Source organism: Antennarius striatus, chromosome 5, assembly GCF_040054535.1.
Source record: "Antennarius striatus isolate MH-2024 chromosome 5, ASM4005453v1, whole genome shotgun sequence".
Taxonomy (NCBI): Eukaryota; Metazoa; Chordata; class Actinopteri; order Lophiiformes; family Antennariidae; genus Antennarius; species Antennarius striatus.
This window is the reverse complement of record NC_090780.1, coordinates 3,110,291-3,133,123: the sequence shown is the minus strand read 5'-3', so window position 1 is coordinate 3,133,123 and position 22,833 is coordinate 3,110,291. Positions and strand designations below refer to the sequence as shown.

At 42.0% G+C, this 22,833-nt stretch overlaps 1 protein-coding gene across 2 annotated transcripts; it reads right to left on the bottom strand.

Moving 5' to 3' along the window:
- Positions 1–125: 125 nt before the first annotated feature.
- On the bottom strand, positions 126–21,833 carry cers5 (ceramide synthase 5). 2 transcript variants are annotated; one of them, XR_011035488.1, is made up of 11 exons: positions 21,419–21,833; positions 10,113–10,218; positions 9,598–9,728; positions 9,279–9,336; positions 9,130–9,180; positions 8,082–8,174; positions 5,439–5,567; positions 3,954–4,060; positions 3,246–3,402; positions 2,350–2,497; positions 620–755 (listed from the first exon to the last, which is right to left on the bottom strand). XR_011035488.1 is itself a non-coding variant. In XM_068316376.1 (10 exons), exons 1-10 carry the CDS (start codon positions 21,589–21,591, stop codon positions 594–596), a joined length of 1,167 nt encoding a protein of 388 aa, XP_068172477.1. In that variant the 5' UTR covers positions 21,592–21,820; the 3' UTR covers positions 126–593. The 2 variants fall into 2 exon arrangements, 1 of the variants encoding a protein (XP_068172477.1); XM_068316376.1 differs by lacking the exon at positions 2,350–2,497 and having other exon boundaries at positions 126–755; positions 21,419–21,820.
- Positions 21,834–22,833: the final 1,000 nt, after the last annotated feature.

The window sequence follows — 22,833 nt, the reverse complement described above, 5'->3', positions numbered from 1 at the left end:
TTTAGAAGCACATCTTTATAAGGCACCTAAAGGACAACGTGATTCCAGCCATTAAAATCGTCCTCATAGTGACAAACTTAGAAACATTTGGTCTCAGAACTAGTGAAACAAAAACGGATAAAAGCACGTCAACGTAGGTAAAAGGTGAACCTGTAGTGAATCACAAAGGACAGCTGCTGTCTGAAGGGTCGCACCTCTGATCTCATTCACAGCCGGTCGTCCAGTAGAACCTTCATTTTGCAGACGTCTGATACCTTCTGTGACAGGATTGACTAGAAATACAACAGTTTTCTCTCCTTTGTAATCCACAGGTGAATTCATTCTTTAAAGTAACCGAGTTCATCTGACCAATAAAACTGGGAGAGAACATTTAAACCAACATCTGGCAGCAAATACATCACATCTCAAAATAAGGCTGGTCCAGTCTCTCACGGGTTTCCGTGTTGCTTTGTCAAGAGTCACGACAACACGAATCCGATGTCTGTCCACCGTCAGTTTCCCAGCAGGGGGGTGTGGTGCGTATCATCAGAAAGCTCTTTGCAGACATGGGTGGGTGGGGGATGGAGTGGGATGGGGACGGGGCCACTGTCTTGTCACCAACTGTTGTGGTTGTACAGTCGGGCTTTAGCGACAGTGTAATGGCCGTTGGTGCCGTTCTCTCCTTTGGGAGTGTGGGGGGCCTTCAGGCCGTCCGCGGGCGGCTGGGGCTCCTCGTCTGAGCTGCTCTCAATGTCGCTGCGGACGTCTTTGCTCACCTGGAGGGGAGACGGAGGGCAGAGGTGAGCTCAAACTGGAAGAGTTAGAGGAAACCAGAAACACCCAACGGAGGGTTTATTCACTTATCCACCTTCATTTTTCATAATGGTGACTTTTTAAATGTTTTATGAGCTTCATGTTGCATCTTCCTGCAAAGCAGTGCTTCTTATTTTGTTCTGTTTAACACCCCCTAGAAAGTAGAACACAGTTTGTGTCCCCCCACCCTCCTCTATGCACATTCTTTGGTGTGTGTGTGTGTACAGTGAAAAAAACCTACACCACAGCAGAAGTAAATATTCAGTTAATGGCACATTACATGTTGTTGTGAACGCGACGCTGCCACCTACTGTAGTGGATGTGTAATTACACTTTAAGCAAACATGGTTTTACTGCGTTACCCCCCTCCCCCCTCTGCCCCACAACTCATAACGCCCCCCCTTAGAGGACCCACCCCACTATTTAAGATTCACTACAGTAAAGAGACACTCATATCATCAATGGAGTCAATCCTTTGAGACCATTGTGAAAAGGAACATTAACAACCCATTAGAAGAAAATCTGTGTGAATGTCGTATAATAATGTTTTTGATGGCTTATCCACCAATTTAAAAAAATAAATTTATCCTAAATTGAATTATAAAGGATTCCACAAAAGCACAGAATCAGAATGGACAAAGCTTCATGTTTGGAAACCTTGTGAGAGTTGTGATACTTATTGGTGTCTGGTGTCAATCCAGCCTTATGGCAGCTATGAAGCAGACAATTGATTTTTATCTGTCCTGTGAACAGAGACGACAGGAGCGATGTTCTCCTCTCCGTAGGATTGTTTCATGGTTCTGGGGTCTCCAACCTGGAGGTCATGCTGCTCACAGAGGTTTGACCACGGAGGCAATAACAAAATCCCATCAGTCATTTTTCAAATGTTAAACTTTTTTATCTCCCCTGATTGTGAAACTATGGGGATATCAGAATGTCTGTCTGTCCATATTTATATTTTTTCTGGGGCATAATTTAACATCACCAAACTGCACAATGAGCAGTTGTGTCTTTTAGTATTTAGATTTTTTTTCTACAAATCTTATTTTTCAGTCACAATTTCTGGTGACTGACGGTTGCATTGCTCATCTTTTTCATAAACCAGATGGACTATGACCAGGACCCACCGTTGTATTTTTTCTGTGATTTCATCCCACTGTTAAAGCTTGACGCTCATGAAATTACCTGTGAGTTTGTTGTTTTTCTCATATTGTAGATACAATGTATGGAAAAATAAAATATCCCTGATAATAACGTGGAGTAATATTACACCAGATATAAATATTCAGGTGTTGATTGTGACCACAGGGTGGTGGTGCGGGACAAAACTGTCGTCTAATAGAAGCAGTGGAACATATTCCTTCAACATTCTTGACGATTATTGTTTCTAGCTCTTATTGTTGTCTTCAGGACAAGTTGGAGTGTTGTCCTACTTCAACTAGTGTGTAATTAAAGCCACTGAACGGCTGCAGAAATGGAGAGGACAGACCGGATCACGATGTATGAAAAGAATCAGAACAGAGAAGGGTGGGTGGGGGGGGGTCAGCAGAAACTTACAGCCAGAAACAGAGAGGGTAAAGGCCTCGAGAGCACAAAGCAAACGAGGAGAAGCAAGGGAGCAGTGGAGGAGGGCTCAGTGGACAAAGACAGACAGAAAGACAGCGTCTCCCTCTCTCATTCCAGAGGGAGAGGAAACAAACAGCGTCTGCAGAGAGAACGAGAGAGAGTCAGGGACAACAGCACCAGAAACAACCGCTACTGCATGCACGAAAGAAAAAATAAATGTTTTCTTTGCGGACACAAACTCTTAGAAATGGGACTTAGTTTTTTTTTTGCTGAAACCACGTTTAATGAAGTCATAAAGCCTTGTTAATGTTCTAAGATCCACTTCTTAGGTTCAACTTTAGGACTGTTTTTAAATCTGTAACGAGAGCTGTGAAGGTTTATTTTGTCTTTTGGATAAAACTACTTCTCCAAAATTCTCGTCACAGGAAATGAAAACTACCTTCAATCCCGTCTTGATCTCTTTTTGAGTCACAGAACTTCGGTGTGTTTTTTTAAATTACATTTTTCTAAGTTCCTCCGTGCAGTTTTACCATACATGTGTAGGATGTCAACTCGCTCAGCAGGTAGAAAAATGACTGCAGCTGCTTATTACCCCTGACTAGTTATCAATCAACGGTTTCAGTGCAATTACTAAAAATACCTTCCTATAGTTTGCAGGATGATAGGTGAATATATGTTTGGACTGCACCTTCAAAACCCCTAAAATTCCTTTTAGTACAGTATATAACAAAATTTTTTTTTAAAAACTTCCAATTTAAAGAAAGAATAAGTAAATAAATAAACTGTCAGAAAATCTGAGAGGAATTTCCTCTCTGTCAGCTGTTAAATATTTCTTCGAGGTCAACAATATAAATCTCGGTGACCTTACAGTCGGTGCGGTGACCTACCCTTCCCCGCAGCATCGCTTTGACGGCGATGCGAACTATGAGGTAGAACCAGATGATGTGCAGCACTTGCAGGACCAGCAGTAAGAAGTTGAAGAGCCACCAGGAGGGGTACGGCCCCACGATGGCCCAGCTCTCAAACAGGGTGGAGTTCAGGACCCTGGAAAACACAGACAGACGTGAAGCCGCGTCTTTACTGTCTAGACTCTGGCGCTAATTTTACAGGAAGCCATCAACAGACCCCCCCTACACACACCACCACCACCACCACCACCCCACCCCTACAGAGGTTTGGATTTCATTCCTGGTAACTGCTCGGCAACACTAGCTTTATCACTCATCCACACCAAGACACTGAATCAGGCTGCTCCGGTTACTGCCGGCGATCGCTTCCCTATTGTCTCCGTCTCTAGAGGTGGAAGCTTCCACATCCAGGTCCCTGTGAAGCATCACTACCTGAACGCGGCCCCCCAAGAGCCTGAACATTAGCGTGCAGCGATGCTAAACACACAAAACAATGAGTCAGCCAGTCGGATGCAGGACACCCGCTGGAGACGAGCTCATCTGATGACGTTCTGGTGTTTTATAAACAGAGCACGAGTCGTTTCCATCGTGTTTTCACGCCACAGGTGTGGTGTTGCAAAAATCATTAGAATATTATGACAGATGATCAGATTCATCCTGAGGTTGCAGGTGTTTCTGGGAACTCACCACACTGGATAGATGACGAGTCGTGTGACGAAGAACGCCGCACTAAACACAACGAAAAGGAAGTCACACAAGCGCTGGTACTTGGCGTAGTTGGCCATCTTGGCTGCCTGTAGGAAAAAATAAACAGTTCTTCAGTTTCAAGTAAGGCAGATTTTCTTTTTTGTACCATTGAACAAATAAATCCACTGTCGCACCGCTAATCCTGAAACAACAATGATGTTGGATTTCAACTAAGTTTGGATTTTCAGTCAAGGAAATAATAATCACAATTCATTCCAGAATTCAACTACAATAAATCAAAAAAGACGTCTCACCATCAAGGTCTGTTAAATGTATTCATTTATAACAGTCAGTGGGAGAAATCAACCTCGGAGGTCTCATGACGAGCACATGACCTGAGGCACAGGAGTCACATGAGCCGGACTGACCAGGTAGCGTCGCTCTGCTGACCACAAAGTGTGTTTAAACCTGTGTTCACACAACATCCTCCGAAAGGAATGGTCTCATTTAACCTGAATGTCAAGGTTTTCATTCCAGTTGTTTTAAGAGGGTTGTTATAAAGCCGTCAAGCACAGGGAGGACGATCTATTGTAGGAGGAAGGCCCACCGTCCATCAATGGGTGACGGGCGGAGGAGGGGCTTAAATTCCAAGGACTAAAGGAAGGTGTAGCATCTGCCGTCATTCTGTCACGTCGTCTCTCCGAACTAAACTGTTAAACGTCTTCTGGAGCCGAAGAGATGGACTCCAAACATTCAGGGTGAAGCTCTGAAATAGCAGCTGTTTGGCTTGAATTTTTCTTTACAGGTTAATTTTGGATCAGAAAAGTCTCGTAAACTCAGAAAAGAGTTTTCATTTTTTTTAAAAAATGTATAACTAGTTTGATGTTTTCAACACAGTGAAAGTAAAACAAAGTAGTAAAACAAAGAGCAGTATTAAAACTTAAATCAAACTAAAACAGGCCTGCAGTTCGTTTCCCTCTCCTCTATTCACACAGAAACGTTTTACTTACATATACTGTATATCTAATTTTATTAGATATATAATCCGATGCTCTGAATTGTCAGCTTTGCAGATACTGCACATTGGCTTTGTTTGGCGCTAACCTCAGTGGTGTTTCACTGGACATTACATTTTACATCTCAGGTCACATGCTTGTCATGTGACCAAGTCGTGTGAAGGTGACCTCCTGTGATTTTTCACACCGGGTGTGGACGACTGTCAGGTCTTAATTATTCTTGTCTCCTGTTTTGTGTTTGTGTTCAGACAGGATTTAAACATTAACTGGTTTTTAGAACATGTCTATTTTAAGGAAAGCTGTAAATAACCTTTTAAGTGCGCTGTAAGAACTTTTTGGAGAGAATCGGTGTTAAAATGACAAGAATGTCAAAAAAAAAATCAAACTTTACTCAGTATGTTTAAAGAAATGACCATAAATATGTAAATACAGTAGATTTCTTTTGGAATTGCAGTGTTCCTCAACCCACCTCTAACACGAAGTCAGAGGCATCGTGGACGCACATCACCAGGCTCCCCACCCTCGCCATGTTGTTGACGTAGGAGAAACCGATGAGGCCGACTGTAGCCAGATGATGGATGAACATGATTAAGAAGTCCTGAAATTATAAACGGGACAGAAAAGGTCAGCAGGAGACACAAACCTTCTCTTCTGTCCCCGACGGCTCTCACTGCTACGGAACAGTCATGAATGAAAAAAAAAAAAACCGTAAAAGGTAGACGAAAGTGTTAAATAAAATAAAATAAATAAAATAAAAACATAGCTTGATAGAAATCATTTTAGAAAAAACTTCCTGAAATTTAGTCAGAGGAAAATACAGCTATGCTTCGATTAATTAAAGATGGTATTAAAATGAAGGGAAAGTAAGCTCTGGTTGTTATGATGTATTAACATTTAAGTTGGAAATCACACAATTTCTATTTTTTTAACAAGAGAATAGAATAATTAATAGAGAATGATATACAGACTCGACAAATTCATGTTTCATTCAGTCACATTTTCATGAGACAGTGGATTATGTTTAAACAGCAAATTATGTTTAAAACTTATTCGAAAAATAATGTCAGTAAAAATACAAAAAAGATTTGAAATAAAGAAAACCAAAGTAAGTGCTAAATGGAAGAGAAAGCCCAGGTTAAAGACAAAGATGACGGAACGATGCATCTCTGGTCGGGATCGACCGGTCGACCAATCAGGACAAAGAACCCAAATCACACAACTGTCACTCCAGAAGGGGGTGGGAAGCCCCACCACTGCAGGGGATCAACCCACTCACCTCAACTAAGGAGGGCAGATGACAGATGACCCCCCCCCCCACCTCAAAAAAATCCTTAGAATAATCCCCAACATTCATCCATAATTAACACCGTTCTCCAAGCTCCCGACCATTACTCATCTTCTTCAGCAGCTTCATCATAAAAAGTTAATTCAGTCACACAGTTTCGCTCCCAGCCGTTAATGAAGGACAGTAGTTCATCCATCCATCATCCATCTTTTACCACTTATCTGAGATAGGGGTCACAGACATCCCTCTTTATTGGACAAAAGCTTCAAACTTTAACAATAAAATGTTTATGTGAATTTCCATAGACCTGTATTTTACATATATTTGTTAAAAAAACCAATCTAATAAATAAAGTTAAAGTTGACTTTGACTGGTGGCTGTACACGACGACAGTCACAGAATGAACATCTGATATTGTGCCAGACTTGATTCGAATGTTTCCTCCACACGTTGCTTCCCTAGTTTGTACCGATTTCATCACTGCTGTTTCGTAACGACGTTTCAGAGGAAGCTGACAGAATAAACTGAAATAAACTGAATGTGACTCTGAGATCTGACACTGACAGGTAGAACGGCCGAAGAGAGACGAGGAAGACAGGAGACGCGCGTTTCTGACAGGAAAGTCACGTGGGCCGACGGCAGCTGACTGGAACGGTGGATCCAGTCAACATCTGGACTAAAAGATTTAGAATCCAAATCTTTAAGTTGTTCAGCATTTCCACAATCTATCAATAACATGAATATTTAATGATCAGTGTGTCTCTAAAGCAGCAGGAACATCAAGAAACACTAAAAAAGTAAAAAGAAGAAAAAAACCTTCCCTGTCAGCTACCATGTATTTATTCCCTCTCGGTCCCACACAGCGGATTTGTGAAACCAAGTCCACAAATGTTTAAGATACGAGTCGTCGCTCTGTCCACATTTTTTTTTTTCACACACGAGAAAAATCCAAGATAAAAACCGTTAATACTGACGGATACGTTGGCTGAGACCGGATAGTGTCCTCCTTCACAGAGTAAAGACGCAGCTCGCGTTTGGGTGTGACTTCTGCATTTCTTTTCATACTTAACACTTATAAACTTATATAAAATTAATTAATACACAGGTATAGTATGCATGATTTTTTTTTTAAAAATCACAATTGAGAGGGTTTGGAGCTTTTACAAGGCTGGATAGTTTGACTATCATAAAAAGGGAGCAATTAAACCCTAACCTTTGGACTGACAGTATGTGTTTTATAGATATTTAAGAAACGCAGTCTCAATGATGATGGCTTTCTCCAGGAGCTACATCCAAAACGTGCTCCACCTTTCAGTTAAGTTAAAAAAAGGAAAGAAAGAAAATAAACAGACCAAGAAATAAACAGCGGTAAGCCTTTTTTTCTTTGAAACAATCAGATGATCGCGACCCTGAAGTGTCCATTCAGAGCCTGGTGTCATCCAGATGGACTCTGACAAACACCGGCCCCCTTTTGTATCGGCAACATGAAACATGTGAAGCCAACGTCTGTGTCTGTAACCCACCCCGGCTCTAATACTTTGGTATTCTGAATTCTAATAGAATTAGTCGTGCTCCATCACATGACGGTGGTGGGTTCCCTCATGCTGGACACACAAAGCGTTCACAGGCGTTCCCGCCCCCTTTTTTCAAAAATGCAAACATGTGACTGAAATCAACACGACCACGAGGCCTTTAGAAACAAACCAGCACCTTCAATTCCCACACAAGCACACACACTCTGTCGCTGCAAAAACGAGGATTAGTACACACACGACTGAAGGGCGTGGCAGCTGTGGCGCGTTCAGGGTGAGATGGAGCTGCCCTCACCTTTCTCTTAATGTCGGTGAACTGGGTGAACATGAGCGACCAGTAGAAGGACAGCTCCGTCATGTAGTAGTGGTAAAGACCCGGGGTCAGGACCTGAGCACAGAGCGGAGCCAGAGTCACTTCACATAACAGTTCCATTCATTAACGTTAATGTCGCCGGCGTCACGAGTTACTGAGCGTAAACCGTGACTTCTGACCCCCACCGTCCCAAAGTTACTTCAGCAGTAAGTATGAGGGGACAGATTCGACCCACTGTCACTGATTTCATAGAAACATTTAGACCACAATGTGTCAAACTCAAGGCCTGGGGGCCAAATGTGGCCCGTCACATCATTTTATGTGGCCCACGAGAGCATAAAAGGTCAGAGTGTCTAAAAAATAAATGGGACAAAAGTGTGCTTTAAGCACAACTACAATTTCCCACAATGCAGTAATTAAGCTCATTTCACATTAACAAAAACATTTTGTACAAAGTTAATTCACTGATAGTTTGATCCTTGATTGATGGAGTTCTGTGGGTTTAAGGGTTTTTTATAACAGAGAAACAAACCTTTTTTTGTGCAACAGTGATGTTTGTGACTTAAATAAGTAATAAACAAAGTTATTTAACATTAATGATTAGTTACATTTATTTTACATTACATTGAGTTACATTTACAAGTTAAATCAGATATTATGCTGATGTGGTGGTTGGTGAAAAAGAGTTTGACACCCCTGCTTTAGACGATGGACGCTGTGGATGATTAACAGGAGGGATCAACTGGAATAATGGGATATCTAGATGATAGAATTCTTGTTGGATTGCTTTTGTAAAATGTTTGCATTAAGTTGAAAGAAAATACAGTGAAGCAAAGCAAACATACTGACAATGCTTCTACTTTTATTTACCTTCATTTTAGAGGATAAAAGCTTCAATTCTGCATAGCTTTGCACAAATAACACCACATACCAGTTTATCAGGTGACAAAATCAGGTGATCAAATACAGACGTAAGTCTTCATGCCTGACAAATCTGAAGTCAAATGGAAGTGAAGACCTGCAATCGTACCTGATAGGGGTAACCGTACCAGCAATGTCGTGTGTCCCACATCCATGGAGACTAAAGGAAAATCAACGGGATAATTAAATGCATCAACAATGTTTTACATGACAAAAATATTCCCGGTCAATCGGACAACAGTCCGAGGGAATGCTCACCTGCCACAGAAAGCGCAAGCCATAGATAAATATGCACAAATAAAATGTAAACCTCCACCTGCACAGAAGACATTGAATTAGGACCCAGAAAACAGAACGCAAAAGTCAGAAGAAACATCAACAACAGCAGCCTCAACGTCAACTTCATTCATATCATTTTAATACGATAATTTAATACGATAATCTCAGTTCAAACCTGATCATCTAACAGCCAAATTCTTCAATCAATAACAGAAATACAAGAACATATTATGGAAACACCACCGTGCGCTCCCACAAGTAGAGAGGTCAAGGGTCAACAAAATAGGTAGTAACCTACATGCTCTCACAGAACTTAGTGTGTGTGCTGGGCTTGTCCTGGTTCCTGCGCTGTCGGAACCATCGCTGGACCTTTCTCATGTCCCAGTCCAGCTGCTTGGACAGGCCCTCCAGATGGCGAGCGTCTGGGTTCTGTGGACGGCGAGAAGAAACACGTTGACCCAGCATCACACACCCATACACGCTTTTAGTCCCTGATACACACGGAAAACCAGTGCATACTTCTGAAGATTCTTTCTCACAGTAGTAATAATGCTGCGTCTCATCGTATCAAATCTTTGGGATTAGAAGTTTCTGATTCCTGAAAAATGTTCACGTCAGACTGAAAGATGAATGTGAAACCCAGATTTCTCATAATAATGTGGAAGTCCCTTAAAGCACACATTTTTCACTCACATGACCGACTCTAAGTGTAACCAAATGTCTCATTCTGTCATGAGTGGTGACACAATATCCGATCAACGAACCGCCGCTGCTACGTTATTATTTTATTATAATAAAGAACAGCGAGCCAACCTTTGTGATGGATGTAAACACTTTCTCCAGCACCGCGTTGGGCTGAGCTCTCCGTCCAACTCCTGGATGGATGTGGAGACTTTGGGCACAATTACTGGCGATAAACCTGCATCGGAGGAGAGAAGACGTTAGCCCAGCTTCAACGCCCCATCTGCAGCATATGAAATATGGGATCTGGTGTTACTCATAAAATAAACCGTAAAATCATTAAAGTAGCAGAAACAAGAAAAAAAATGCATGGAGTGACCCCCCACCACCACCACCTTGATTTCTTCTTTTTTTCATTCTAATTCTGTGACATTTATCTTCATTTGAACTCGGCTCTTCATTCTGATTTGACTTGCTCTTACATTTAAGTGATCTGATTTTCCCGTTGACCTCACTATAAATTATATTACACCTGATGAATGTAACTTGATGTTCTGAGTTTTTCCAATGTGTGGATCTGTAGTAGGCTCCGTAGATATGAAGCTGCTGTTTGAAATGAACCTCCTGTTGTGTAAACCCACAACACGAATCACCAAATGAAAGTGAGCATCAGCAGCGAGCTGCCGTATGTTCTGCCCCCAGGGCCTTTGAAGGGCATTGTGGGTCGCTCCTGCTGTGGGCGGGGCCCTGTTTTTCTTTCTCTTTTAGACAAGGAGGAACATGAAGCGATCCGCATTCCTGTCAGTGACATCGCTTTAGACGGACGAGTGGAGGTGAAAAGAACGTGAAACGCGGGTTCCACACTCGTAAGACGAGTCAGCTTTCCCAAGGCTGTTTGAGAAAGGAAGGGCATTATTATTATTACTGTTAGATCTGTGTGGTCTGTAACACTAAATATAAAATAACATCTGGTTGGAAGAAATGTGGACATCAGCCACTCTCGCGTGGGGTCACGTGGACATCTGTAACCTCTAGCTTAAGGCTGAGTTCAGCTTTGGATGCTTTCAAATCAAATTTATGATTTTCCCCCCCTGTCGCTCCTCCTGGTTGTGATAATTATTGTCATGTCTGTATTTCCAGCAGCAACGCCAGATGATTAATGCTTCGCAGCGGGAAGGCTAACGACTTTTAACAGAATGAATAAAAGCTGAAATTTAAAAAAAAAAAAAAAAAAATCACGCTGAATCGGCGTTTGTTGAAGCCACAAGGGATTCTGGGATTCATTATGGGAACATTACGACCTTGCGGGACCTTTGCCTGTAGTTGTGTTCTGTATTATTACTGAACTGTCACATTCAGCTGGGAGCAAAAGCTTTTATCAGAGATGTTTATTTAAGCAAAACAGAGAAAGTCGTGTTCTGTAACGTTTTGGAGCGCTGGTCTCAGGTGGCTGCAGCCGCTCGATGTGTCAAGGGGACGAAATCTGCTCCGAAACGCTGGGTCACAGGCATGTATGAAGTTTTATTATGTATTACTCTAAATATTTATGTGTTCTCTCCTTGTAAACATGGACGTTTGTCGTGTGAATCCGACTGAGCCGTACAGACCAGCGTAGGGCCAGACTATCAGTCTGACACATGCAGATCGCAAACTGCCAAAATAATTTTGTTGTATTTTTGGGGAGAAGTGTGACAACAGAAAACCTGTGATGTTTAGTTTTCATGGTTTTGCATCAGGCCGTGTTGCCGCATGAACGGTTTGTGTTTCCTGACATCACGTGCAGCGGCTTTCTTCTATCAGCCTGATGCAAATGAACACACCCATCAGAGCCCAAATGATATTCATTCACACTAAACCACCAGGTAACATCCCATGTCAGGAGAAGTTGAATCACGACACAGATATCCTTTTACTGACCTACGTGTCCTCGAAATCTGACTGTCGTAACAATTTACACAAACTTTTTGAAGAAAGGAATTCCTGCGGTTTCAACCTGTGAACTCCACGTTCATGGACCCGAACACGTCCCAAAACCGATTTGCTTTTGTCGAGAAAAATGTGGAGCCGCTCCACTCGAGGCACGATAACACAGACAGCACACTGAGGGTGATTACAACATCCTCTGTCTGGAGACGACAAATCATTCTGAGCACAAGCAGCTCGATCCTGAATCTGGTCCTGAAAGACGACCAGAGGTCAGTCTGATGATTCTGATTCGGACACTTTTTCAAACAGGGGTATTTAAATCATCACATGCATGAATAAATATATTAGGTCCAAAATTTCTATAGCAAATAATGGCTGTTTTAAAATTCACAGCAAACGTTCTGGTCTTTGAAGAAACTCCGTGTTGAAGAGTCGTCTGTGTTCAACCCCTAGACTTAATGACTGATGTAAAGTAGGAGTATCGAGGTTTCAGTAAAAGCAAAGGAGACGTCCAAGTCAGTTTGTAAAGATTATATCATGCACCTTTCAATCAAGCGTCATCTTATTGCTCAATCATTCAGTCATTAGAACATTAAAGATCGTATTTGGTGACTTAACAGCCTAAAGATGATGTTTTCTCAGGGGAAAAAACAAATGCAAAACTAAAATTTACGTGTAACCTCCGATAGCACATTTCACTTGCATCAACAGATGTCCTGGCAGTGATCCCTGAGGGGCTGATACGATGTGATGCAGTTATATCTGGTTTTTATACCAGTTTGATCACAATTTTAAGCATTGATTACATTTTAAGATATCAGGTTAGCAATGCACCTGCTCTAATATTTACTCAGTGTAGGGTTAGGGTTAGGGTTAGGGTTAATAATAATCCTGTTCAGGGGTTGAAAATTAGTGGCCAGTTGGCCAAATCTCGACGGCAGGACGATCTGGACCAAAACATCAATTTGTAGTGTTTGTCATCAGAAGGATTCTGATCAGGCAAAATGGAGTCCTTTGGGTCCTTCTGCTGCTAGCCTGTAAAAGCATTCTTCTAGCACTAACCTGTCTAATGCAACCTGGAGTAACACAACATGCAAGAAACACGGCATCACAAACAAACAGACCTGTCACCAATCACTGGGCAGAAACACACAAGGAGGGAATGGTGTGTGTGTGTGTGTGTGTGTGTGTGTGTGTGTGTGTGTGTGTGTGTGTGGACATACGAATGCAAGTTCTGATAATAGTTTCACTTTTAAAAGACAACAAGGGAGTCAGGGACTGCAACATCCCACGACTTACCCTGACCTACTTTCAGGGTAGTCTAGGGTACCCTGAAAGTAGTACCTAACTAGTGCATAGACACAAAAGTCCTCTAAACAATCTATCGGAGTATGGGAAAAGGTAATACCGATAGAAGGTAGTTTAATACCAGAATGGGGAGGGTTCATAAATGGTTAAATGACTGTAAATAACAAAAGTTTGTCACTATTTCGCGGAGTTTCGTTTTTGCGGATAGTTCCTGGAACGCATTAACCGCGAGTAACGCAGGATTTCTGTAATTCCTTTGAAGACCATTCTGTAAAATATACAGTTGGAAGCTAAACTATTAGCCCCTCATTGAATATTTTCTTAATTTGTCAAAAGACACAACGTAGACCTTCAAGACCACTGTTGGTTGTTTCGCAGGAAGCCATGGATTATTCTAGTGACAATTCTCTGGTGGGATTGGAATGAGATTACAGCAGGTAAACTCAGGAATATTCCAGAACTACATAGAAAAGGGTGTAACGCGTTAATCTGCTCTTCTCTTTCATGTACATGGGCGGCAGTGGCTCAGCGGTAGAGCGGACGTCTTGGAACCAGACAGCGCCCAGCCATCGGCGGTTCGATTCCCGCTCCAGCCAGACATCTTCGGAGTGTGAGCTGACAGTGGGAGGTGTCAGCTCACCTCCCAGCCACTGCCGAGGCGCCCTTGAGCAAGGCGCCATCCCCCCCACAAGCTGCTCATTGGGGCGCACCCCCGAAGTTGCGACCCGTCCCTCCACCTCCCTGTACTCCTTGTTATGAACTGCATGCCTACAGGCCCCTAGTGTGTGTTGTGTTCAGGGGCCTGTGTACAATGTTTGTGTGTGTATGCCGACTAACACATATGTATATATGCATGTACAGAAAACTGGAGAGGAAAACATAATTTCCCCATTGTGTGGACTATTAAAGGTGGATAATGTACCAGATTCACATGGTAAATCTTCTGGCATCATGTTGGGTATTCTGCTAATATTCCTCTACCAACAAACACATGAACACTAAAGGACAAAGCAGGCATCAGCAAAAATTCTCCAGGTCACGTCCCTGTATCTGACTGTACTCTCATTTGTTACAGACCTAAACTTTATCTGTACTCCCACACCACCTCTACAGACATTTCCTGGTCTGGTCCTGTTTGGTGCTCACTCTTTGAATGAAGCCAAGGGTACTTTCAGTCTCTTGCCTCCATCTAATATTGACAAAGTTCTGTCCATTGATGGCGATGCTACTCTGACCACACATCTCCTTTAACCGTTCCCTTCTCTCTGCGTCCTCTCTCTCGACTCTTCCCAGGAGTCTGACGGTGGAGCAACACATGTGACAATGTAATCTGCTGACTTGGCACACGAGCAAATATGTGGGCAGAGCAAAGAATCTGCAAATTCCCAGTTGCCTCCTCGAAATCGAGAATGACCGCGACCCTTTACTATTTCCTGTGGCTTTCAACTCACCTTCAATAATTGATCAAACTGTCCTTTGTCAGACACGATGAACACAACTGTGCTGCACAAACGCAAATGCTGTTCATCTTATTCTAACACATAGTCTCACCATGTCATCAATGCACTTTTCAGTCATACGGTGGCAGAGGTTACCGTGCAAGACATGGCCAGCTCGTCTGGGTGATTCTTATTTAAACTATCACACACAAACCAATGGAACAGCCACTGGGAACAAATTGTGGTTGACTATCTGTTCTCTCTCTACCGCCCTTGAACATAAGACTGTTCAGCTATAATGACCCTCAAACTAAGTAATAGATGTGTTTTCATTATCTTAGAATGAGCAGGTCTTTAGCAGTCTGCCCAGCTACAATCCCAGAATGTACAAAACAAACGGCCAAAGATTCTTTTCATTTCATTTGGCATAAAACCCTCAAAGCACAAAAGGAAAGAAAAACAAGAAGCGATACTAGAAACCCAAAATATGTCTTGATGCTTGTTGGTGTGTAGTAGGTCATTAAATTAAGGACAACCACAAGTGATTACAAACAGTGAAGAATCAGATTCTGACAAAATTGCTGCATCTCAAAATACTGAGGCCCATAAAACCCGGAAGCCTGAACATCATGTTCTACCGGTTTACCCTCAAGAAATGACAGCCACTACTTTTTGTCTGATGTCAATCAACTTGCACTCCTTGTCCTCCTTGTTTTCATTGTGCCACTCGAAGGTGTTTTATTCCTCCCCTTTTAAGCAGTCTTTGTTATTCTTGTCCTTAAATTATCTTTAGTTTCAAGAAAACATAAAGAACAAAGAGGTTGGGTTACAAATATTTGTCTCCACCAAACTTGTTCTCATTTTCAGCCACCGATCCAGAGCCTTTCTTGCAGGGGAGGCAGTTTTAGCAGTAAAGCCCAGACTCCTTCCCCAGCCAACTCCTCTGGGAGGATCCCAGTTTGTCTCCAACAGACTAGCGAGTGCATTTCATTGATATGCATCAAATGTGAAAGAATGAAAAGAGAAATGAGTTGTTTAAGCAAAGAGAAGAGAAGCCTTCAGATGCATAAAGTTTGAAGGACAATTTCAATTTGACATGAATGGACTGACACGCAAAGCGAACTGGCCCAAAACCAACAAGATTCAATGCAGTCAGAGACTGCAACATCCCACGACACCCGTGAATTCAAAATTTTACCCAAACCTACTTGCATAGCTCAAAGATCAAAGGTAGAGCTCTGACCTACTGTCATAGATCAAAGTACTAGCTTTGATCTACAGTCTTACTCACATTGGCCTTCTTCCTCATCTTTCTATCTTATCCAGTTCCTGAATGTACAAAAGTTACAATTTGACCTCAACCTAGTTTTCTCAAGGCCAAGGTCATCATCTCATTTTCATTCCCTTTGCTGCCCGAGTTTCCTAGATAGAACAACTATCTAGGAAACAATTGTAATGAGCAATGTCAACACGCAGTTTTAAGGGTCTACGTTCGACAGCTAACAATCCCTTAATTAAACTGATCTTCCATCACGGGTACCAAACATGAGCTAATGGCAGCACAGATTTGCATAGCAGCCTAAGTCTGGGATAAGGTTAGATTCGTTCATTGAAAAAGAAAAAAAGATTCGCTCAGAGTCTCGCTCACACAGAGAAAATTAGACGACAGCTCACAGTCAGGAATAATGGACTGAATGTTCAGCATGAGTGACCTCCTCTGGTCGTCTCCAATTCACTCAAGCCCAACAACAAGCATATACAGTAGGTCTTCACAGAAAAAAAGAGTGGATTATAGGAACGTGTAAACAGCCAGTTTGGGGTGTGGAAAAGTCAAGGGTGTATTGGATGGAAAAAACAGACCTGAACTGCAAGAGAAACGTCAGACAAACCTGTCTTTCAGCTGCAACAGTCACAAGAGGAGCTGTAGTATCAGTGAAGGGTGAAACGTCGGTGCTACTATTCTTGAATAGCTTTAGCAATCAAATGCTATGTGCTTGGTGGCAATTATACCTAAAATAAAAATCTGTTTGGAACAACTGAAGAATTGTACGGCCAAACATGCAGCTAGATGATTAACAGAAAATGGATATCATGGCCTCCAGCCTCCTCCCAGCTCCAGACAATACCTGGGACTGTTTTTACCACACGACTCAACTTACAGCTGTGAATCGACAGTCACCACTGAGATTATGTACAGTTCACGAAGAAGCAAAGAAAATGTACAGGCCTGTTTGAGAACCCATTCCTCCTGAGGTTAACAATGCTAACAGGAAGGGCTAACGCTCATTGTTCCCACTGATATCTGGAAGGAGAAACAAACCCAGTGAATGAACGGATGAATGTGACTCGTGGAGGTTTATGTGTCCATCACACTGATTTTGTTGAACTAGTATGAAAGACCATTTTATTTAGTGAACTTTTGAAGATGTTATGTTTTTAAATGGACCAAGAAAATCTCATTTACAACATTGATTTAGTGATGAAGAATTTATTGTGTTGTATCTTATTTGCTCTTGTTTAAGAAAATGTGAAGTAGACTGATTTCTTCAGTAGAACTAAAAAGCACTAGCCTTATTTGTATTTGAGAGTCCAGTAGGGTTCCACTTACTGCACGTCTTGTAGTTTTAATAGATGACCCCTGATCAGACTTCCTCTTGAAACCATTAAAATAAACACAAGGATGGATATACAGAAAGCGCCAACGCAAGTCTGAGTCTGAGGTGCTTATTGGTGGACGGCAGCAACGGGAGGCAAAAAAAACGAGACAGAATTCACTTCTATTGAATGTGAAGACATCTCTGTTACTCCTCAGATCCTAACCAATCTTATGCATAGAGAGCTGGTTACCAGCAGACGGGCTCAGTAGGGTCTGTGCATGAAGGCGCTAGCAGCACTGACCCCCTGTGAGGGAAGAGCAGTAAGTTACATGAAACCTGGGAAAACGTCCCGTCTCAGGCTGAGGTCTATTCATAGTTTAGAACTGGATGTGATTGTGGCCTTCATTTGACTTCTGTTGTGAAACAGAAATTACAGTAGCATGGAGGAAATGTGACTTTGAGTGGGCCATAAACCCAAGCGAACAACAAGAATGTTGAATACATTATCTATACTTCAGGTTAAGTATTTAACCCTCCAGATACACTAGAAAAAAACAGTATAAAAAAAAACAAAAAAGAAGCCGAGAGATTACTTGGCAAGTCTGGCCACACCATCTCATACACATCCCTGTTTGTTGTCTTAAAACCATTCAACACATGACAAGGATTAGACGGGCCGAGGCTCGTCCGCCCAGAGCAGCCTGGCTGCTCAGATGTACAAAGTTGGTGCCAGCAGCGAGGAAATGATTGGAATCAAACAAGAAGAAACTGGTCTGGAAAAGAAGCAGCTGCAGCAGAGGCTTCACTGCGCTACGCAGAAACAGGAACTGCTGCAGAAATCACTCATGACTTCTGTCTTTGTATGATAATGCAATTTTTTATGCATTTATTCCGTTTTTGACAGTGGCAGGATGTGAAGTCTACAATGCTGAAAAACATTGAGCAAAGGATCGTAGCACGACTCAGGTCTCCGTCTTGCCCATAACCTGTGTTCTTCCGGGGTTAAGGAAGTGAGTTATCTAATCTTTAAGGTTCAGCTAATACAAGTGAGATAAAACAGTGAGACGAAAAGCAAGAAAGATACACCAACAGGTTATCTGTCAGCTTGAAAACAGCTAAGAAAGAAGTTGAAATAGTTATGCTTGAATGGATAGAAGAGTTAAAATTTAAATGCTGGAGGAGCGCTACAGAAAGTTTCATTCTAATATCAGCATTAGTTTCAGCACCATAAACGCAGCAACATGTGTGTGAAGAATGGCTGTTGGAGGTTATTATTTCTTATTGCCAAAAGATAAAAACATTACTTAAGGGTTGCATGTAAGACATGCAGAATAATTTAGATAAAATCACTTTCTAAATTAATATATGATTTATTTGGTGAACAAAACATCAGATATTGGATGCAACCTGACTTGATGTATTCAAATTAAACCAATAATACCAAAAACTCAACAATATTTAATTTACTATAAGACAAAAGCATGAAATTCACACATTTGAAAAGCTGGAAAAAATATTTTTGATTAAAACTTACTAAAATAAATATTTTAATAATAAATCACAGCATTCAAATGGATTTTAAGTAGACACCCAAATATAATGTTAATAATTCTGATACACAAGGTCAAGATCACTAATTTGAGTAAACTAAAATTTTTATTTGCTGTAATTTTGATTGACGCCTCGCTCTCTGTCCAGGTGGGACATTTTCAGCGATCACATGGGCTTTCATGTTAACTGAAACAGAGGACAGAAAAAAGGAAAAAAAAACTGAATGTGAATACAGAATGGATCACCACCCCACTCTACTGCTCCATGTGAGAAGGAAACAAAGACCATCGCTTGAATAACACCGAGAATCAAAACCAGTTTGTGGCAGGAAGTGCAAACAGCATCCTAGGTTTGGTTTCTGCAGAAGTTCTTTTATTTCCTGGCTTCCAAAACGAACGAGCCAATCAGAGTAAATCCTCCTTGATGAGGAAGAGTCTCTATTGGAAGGGAGGAGTCAGCCTGCTGGCACTGAGACAGGGGGGTCAGCACCAGGACACCTCCAGTATCTGATCTGCTCCTCACTGACAGACGAAGCCTGACGCTGTGGCTGGACGTGGCCCTGGAGGTGTTAGGTGTACGGCTCACGCCTGCTGCCTCCACTCAGTGCACATTTGCACGAGTGTTTCACACGAGTGAGGGTTCAAAAGGAAACATCTGAACAGTTTACATTCCATCTGATCACAAGTATTAGTTTATCAGTCACTAAAGATTATTTTATTGCCCATTTTCCATAGTATCAATACACCAGGAAAAAAAATGACTGCATGTTTTGAAGGTGCAGAATGTCGGCTGCAATTTTTTTTTTTTAAATTGTACTTAATTGCCTCCGAATGTGTGACATTTTCACTTTTACCTCGTATGGGAAACTTTCAAATACGAATTACTTCCACCAAGGAGGTTATTACCACCGCCATCAACAGCTGGAGGATGTTGTGTGGCGGGTCCTGTGTGTGTGTGTGTGTGTGTGTGTGTGTGTGTGTGTGTGTGTGTGTGTGTGTGTGTGTGTGTGTTTGTAAGCCTCAAAACATTTGGAACAGATTTCAATAAAAAAACACAACAATGCAAACAGTTTCCACAAAGCTTTGTGGAGGGGTGGGCCATTGAATCCATTAAATTCAGGTGCAGATCAGGATATAAAAAGGTTATCCCAGGAATTTTACAGAACTTTAAAAGCGACCACATCAAAATTAATAGTTCTCTATTAATTTGATTAATTCACTAGCGATGTTAATCATTTGGGAATGTTAATATTTTTAATCGCAATAAAAAATGTGATTAATCACAATGAATCACAGATTTACATTAGAATTTACTTGCACTTTTTTGGGAGGGAGGAAAAAACAGACAAGCCCATTTTAACTCTGACAGAAATGTTTCGAATGAATTTAATGTCCTAACTTGTGTTTGATTTTTTTTTCTTCTTTATTTGCTTAAATAGTTTTACAAAAAGCAAACACATTTTTTATGGCCAACTGTAATATCTGTAACTTGAATAAGTAATAAATTCAGAGTTATTTAAGTATAGTTACTTTTATTTTACATTACATTTAGTTACATTTAGAAGTTACATCCGGCCCTTTGAGGACAGCCGTCATGCTGATGTGGCCCTTGGGGACACCTCTGGCTTACAGGAAGGACATCACCAGTGTGCACACGACTAAGGTTGAAAGTATTAATCAAAACTGCGAAAAAATTTTCTGATCAATCACAAGTAGTGTACTAACATATTAATGTTGACAGACCGAGGAGTAACGTTTGTGAGGAAGCCGCCAACTGTGTGGTCAGTGGGAACTCATTTTGAATATGGTTAAAGGCCAAGCACTATTTACCCACACATTTCCTGTGCAAATAGTCAGGTAGAGAAAGACTTGTCACTGACATCTATTACGACTGACACAAGTCAGTGTGGGAGAGCTGATGGGTCATTATCCCCCCCACCCCACCGATCCTGTTGCGCAGGTAAAGGGATGACTGACTGAATATGATAATACGACATTCAAAAGGACAAGCCAACCGGTGATGAACCAGTCAGACAACCCACGACCACCGGGGGTCCAAGTTTGAACATAAGGCATCAGGTACCAAAGCAGTCCACATGTGTTTGGCTCCAGACCCACTGGGACTCCATCACCACCCCCCAGGCCTAAAACCATTCCGCTCTGACAACATTCTTCTGCCTTCTACCTTGAAAAGACTGACAACTGAATGATGGGGTGGGTGTCGAGACGCTCTGGAAGAAACTGGTCGGTTCCAGAATCGAGAAGCATGTGGTGGATTCTGAAAGTAAAATAAATCAGATTTGTGCTTCCTTGTTCAATCACACTGTTCATAAGAGGAACGATACCACTGAGAAGTTCACTGAATGGGAGGACAAGCACTGAGGGAGGAGAGGGAACCCAGCCTTTGAGGCTTTCATCACGAGGAAGTCAGGTTTAATCTAACCGGATAAAAACTACTCATCACCATCCAAACCTGTAATACCCACAGGAACTGTTCAGTGATGTAGTTTAATGATGAGATTATGTCATTAGATTCTAAATACTTCTGATGAGCTTTCAAAATAACCTGAAAGGAATTCACAACAAGGAAACATCACACACGTGTGGAGAGGACGAACCTTTCGAAGAGGATCCTGACGAAGAAGATCCCCAGAGCCAGCGGCATGGCAGTCAACAAGTGCCCCGCTTTGGGGTACTCCACCCCGGGAGCTGGGTCCGCCAGATCCGCCCAGGTTACATTGTGCGGCAGCCAAAACCTCTCGTTCCAAAACCAGGCTGAAAGAGCAGCCATGTTTCTGAGCGCTACCTTCCCCGGGCGGTTATTTATGGGCTTCCTCGTCCGAAAAGAAGATGTGCGAAACTTGGTGGACGTGCCCGCTGCCTCGGGGTGGGTAGGAAGATGACTGGCCGCACTCAACCTCACCGCACGGCTGTGAAGTGTAACGGACTGCAAAGCAGCGGCTTCCGGTCAGGATTTTCAAAATAAGAGTACGCAATGGGAGGTCGTTGGAAACCGATGCGTTTCCGTTAATGTTCCTTTATCTCTTTGATGTGTGTCGACCTTCTGCGGGTAGAACTTTAGAATGTTTTACATTTCCAGTGAAAATCATTATTATATTATATTTCCGTTCCAAATAGAACCAGATATATATTCTAATACATGTCAGGCACAAAACACTGATTTGATGGTTTATCTTTAATTAAGGACACGTGTTAATGAGAATATTAAAAATTGAAACTGATGCTTGTGTGGCATGTGTGTTTCTGGAAAATTGTTAACAGTTGTTCCCAAACAACTACCAAGACTGAGATTCTTGATGTGTTTATATATGAATGTCAACTTGGTAATTTGTTAGTAATTTTATTTGTTAAAAGCTGTATGTAAAATATTGGAAGCTGGTAATTTTCTCTAGCAATTGAAACTAAATGTAGCCACAAGAGGACACAAGCCAGTGTCTTATTGTGCCGGTCCCAAGCCCGGATAAATACAGAGGGTTGCGTCAGGAAGGGCATCCGGTGTAAAACTTTTGTCAAATCAAAGATGCAAATCAAACCAATGACTTCCATACCAGATCGGTCAAGGCCCGGATTAACAACGACCGCAACCGGCGCTGTTGACCTACAGGGCGCCAGTGGAAATTGGACTACTGTTGGTCGAAGAAGGAGAGGAGGAAAAGGTGCTCGCACAAAGACAGAGAAGAGGAACGCCAAGAGTATAGGTCTCAGAGTAGGGACGTTTAATGTTGTAACTATGACAGGAAAAGGTAGAGAGTTGGTTGACATGATGCAGAGGAGGAAGGTAGACATACTGTGTGTCCAGGAGACCAGGTGGAAAGGTAGCAAAGCTTGAAGTTTAGGAGCAGGGTTCAAGTTGTTCTATTATGGTGTAGATGGGAAGAGAAATGGAGTAGGAGTTATCTTGAAGGAGGAGTTTGTTAGGAATGTCCTGGAGGTCAAAAGAGTGTCGGATAGAGTGATGAGTCTGAAGCTAGAAATAGAAGGTGTGATGTTCAATGTTGTTAGTGGGTATGCT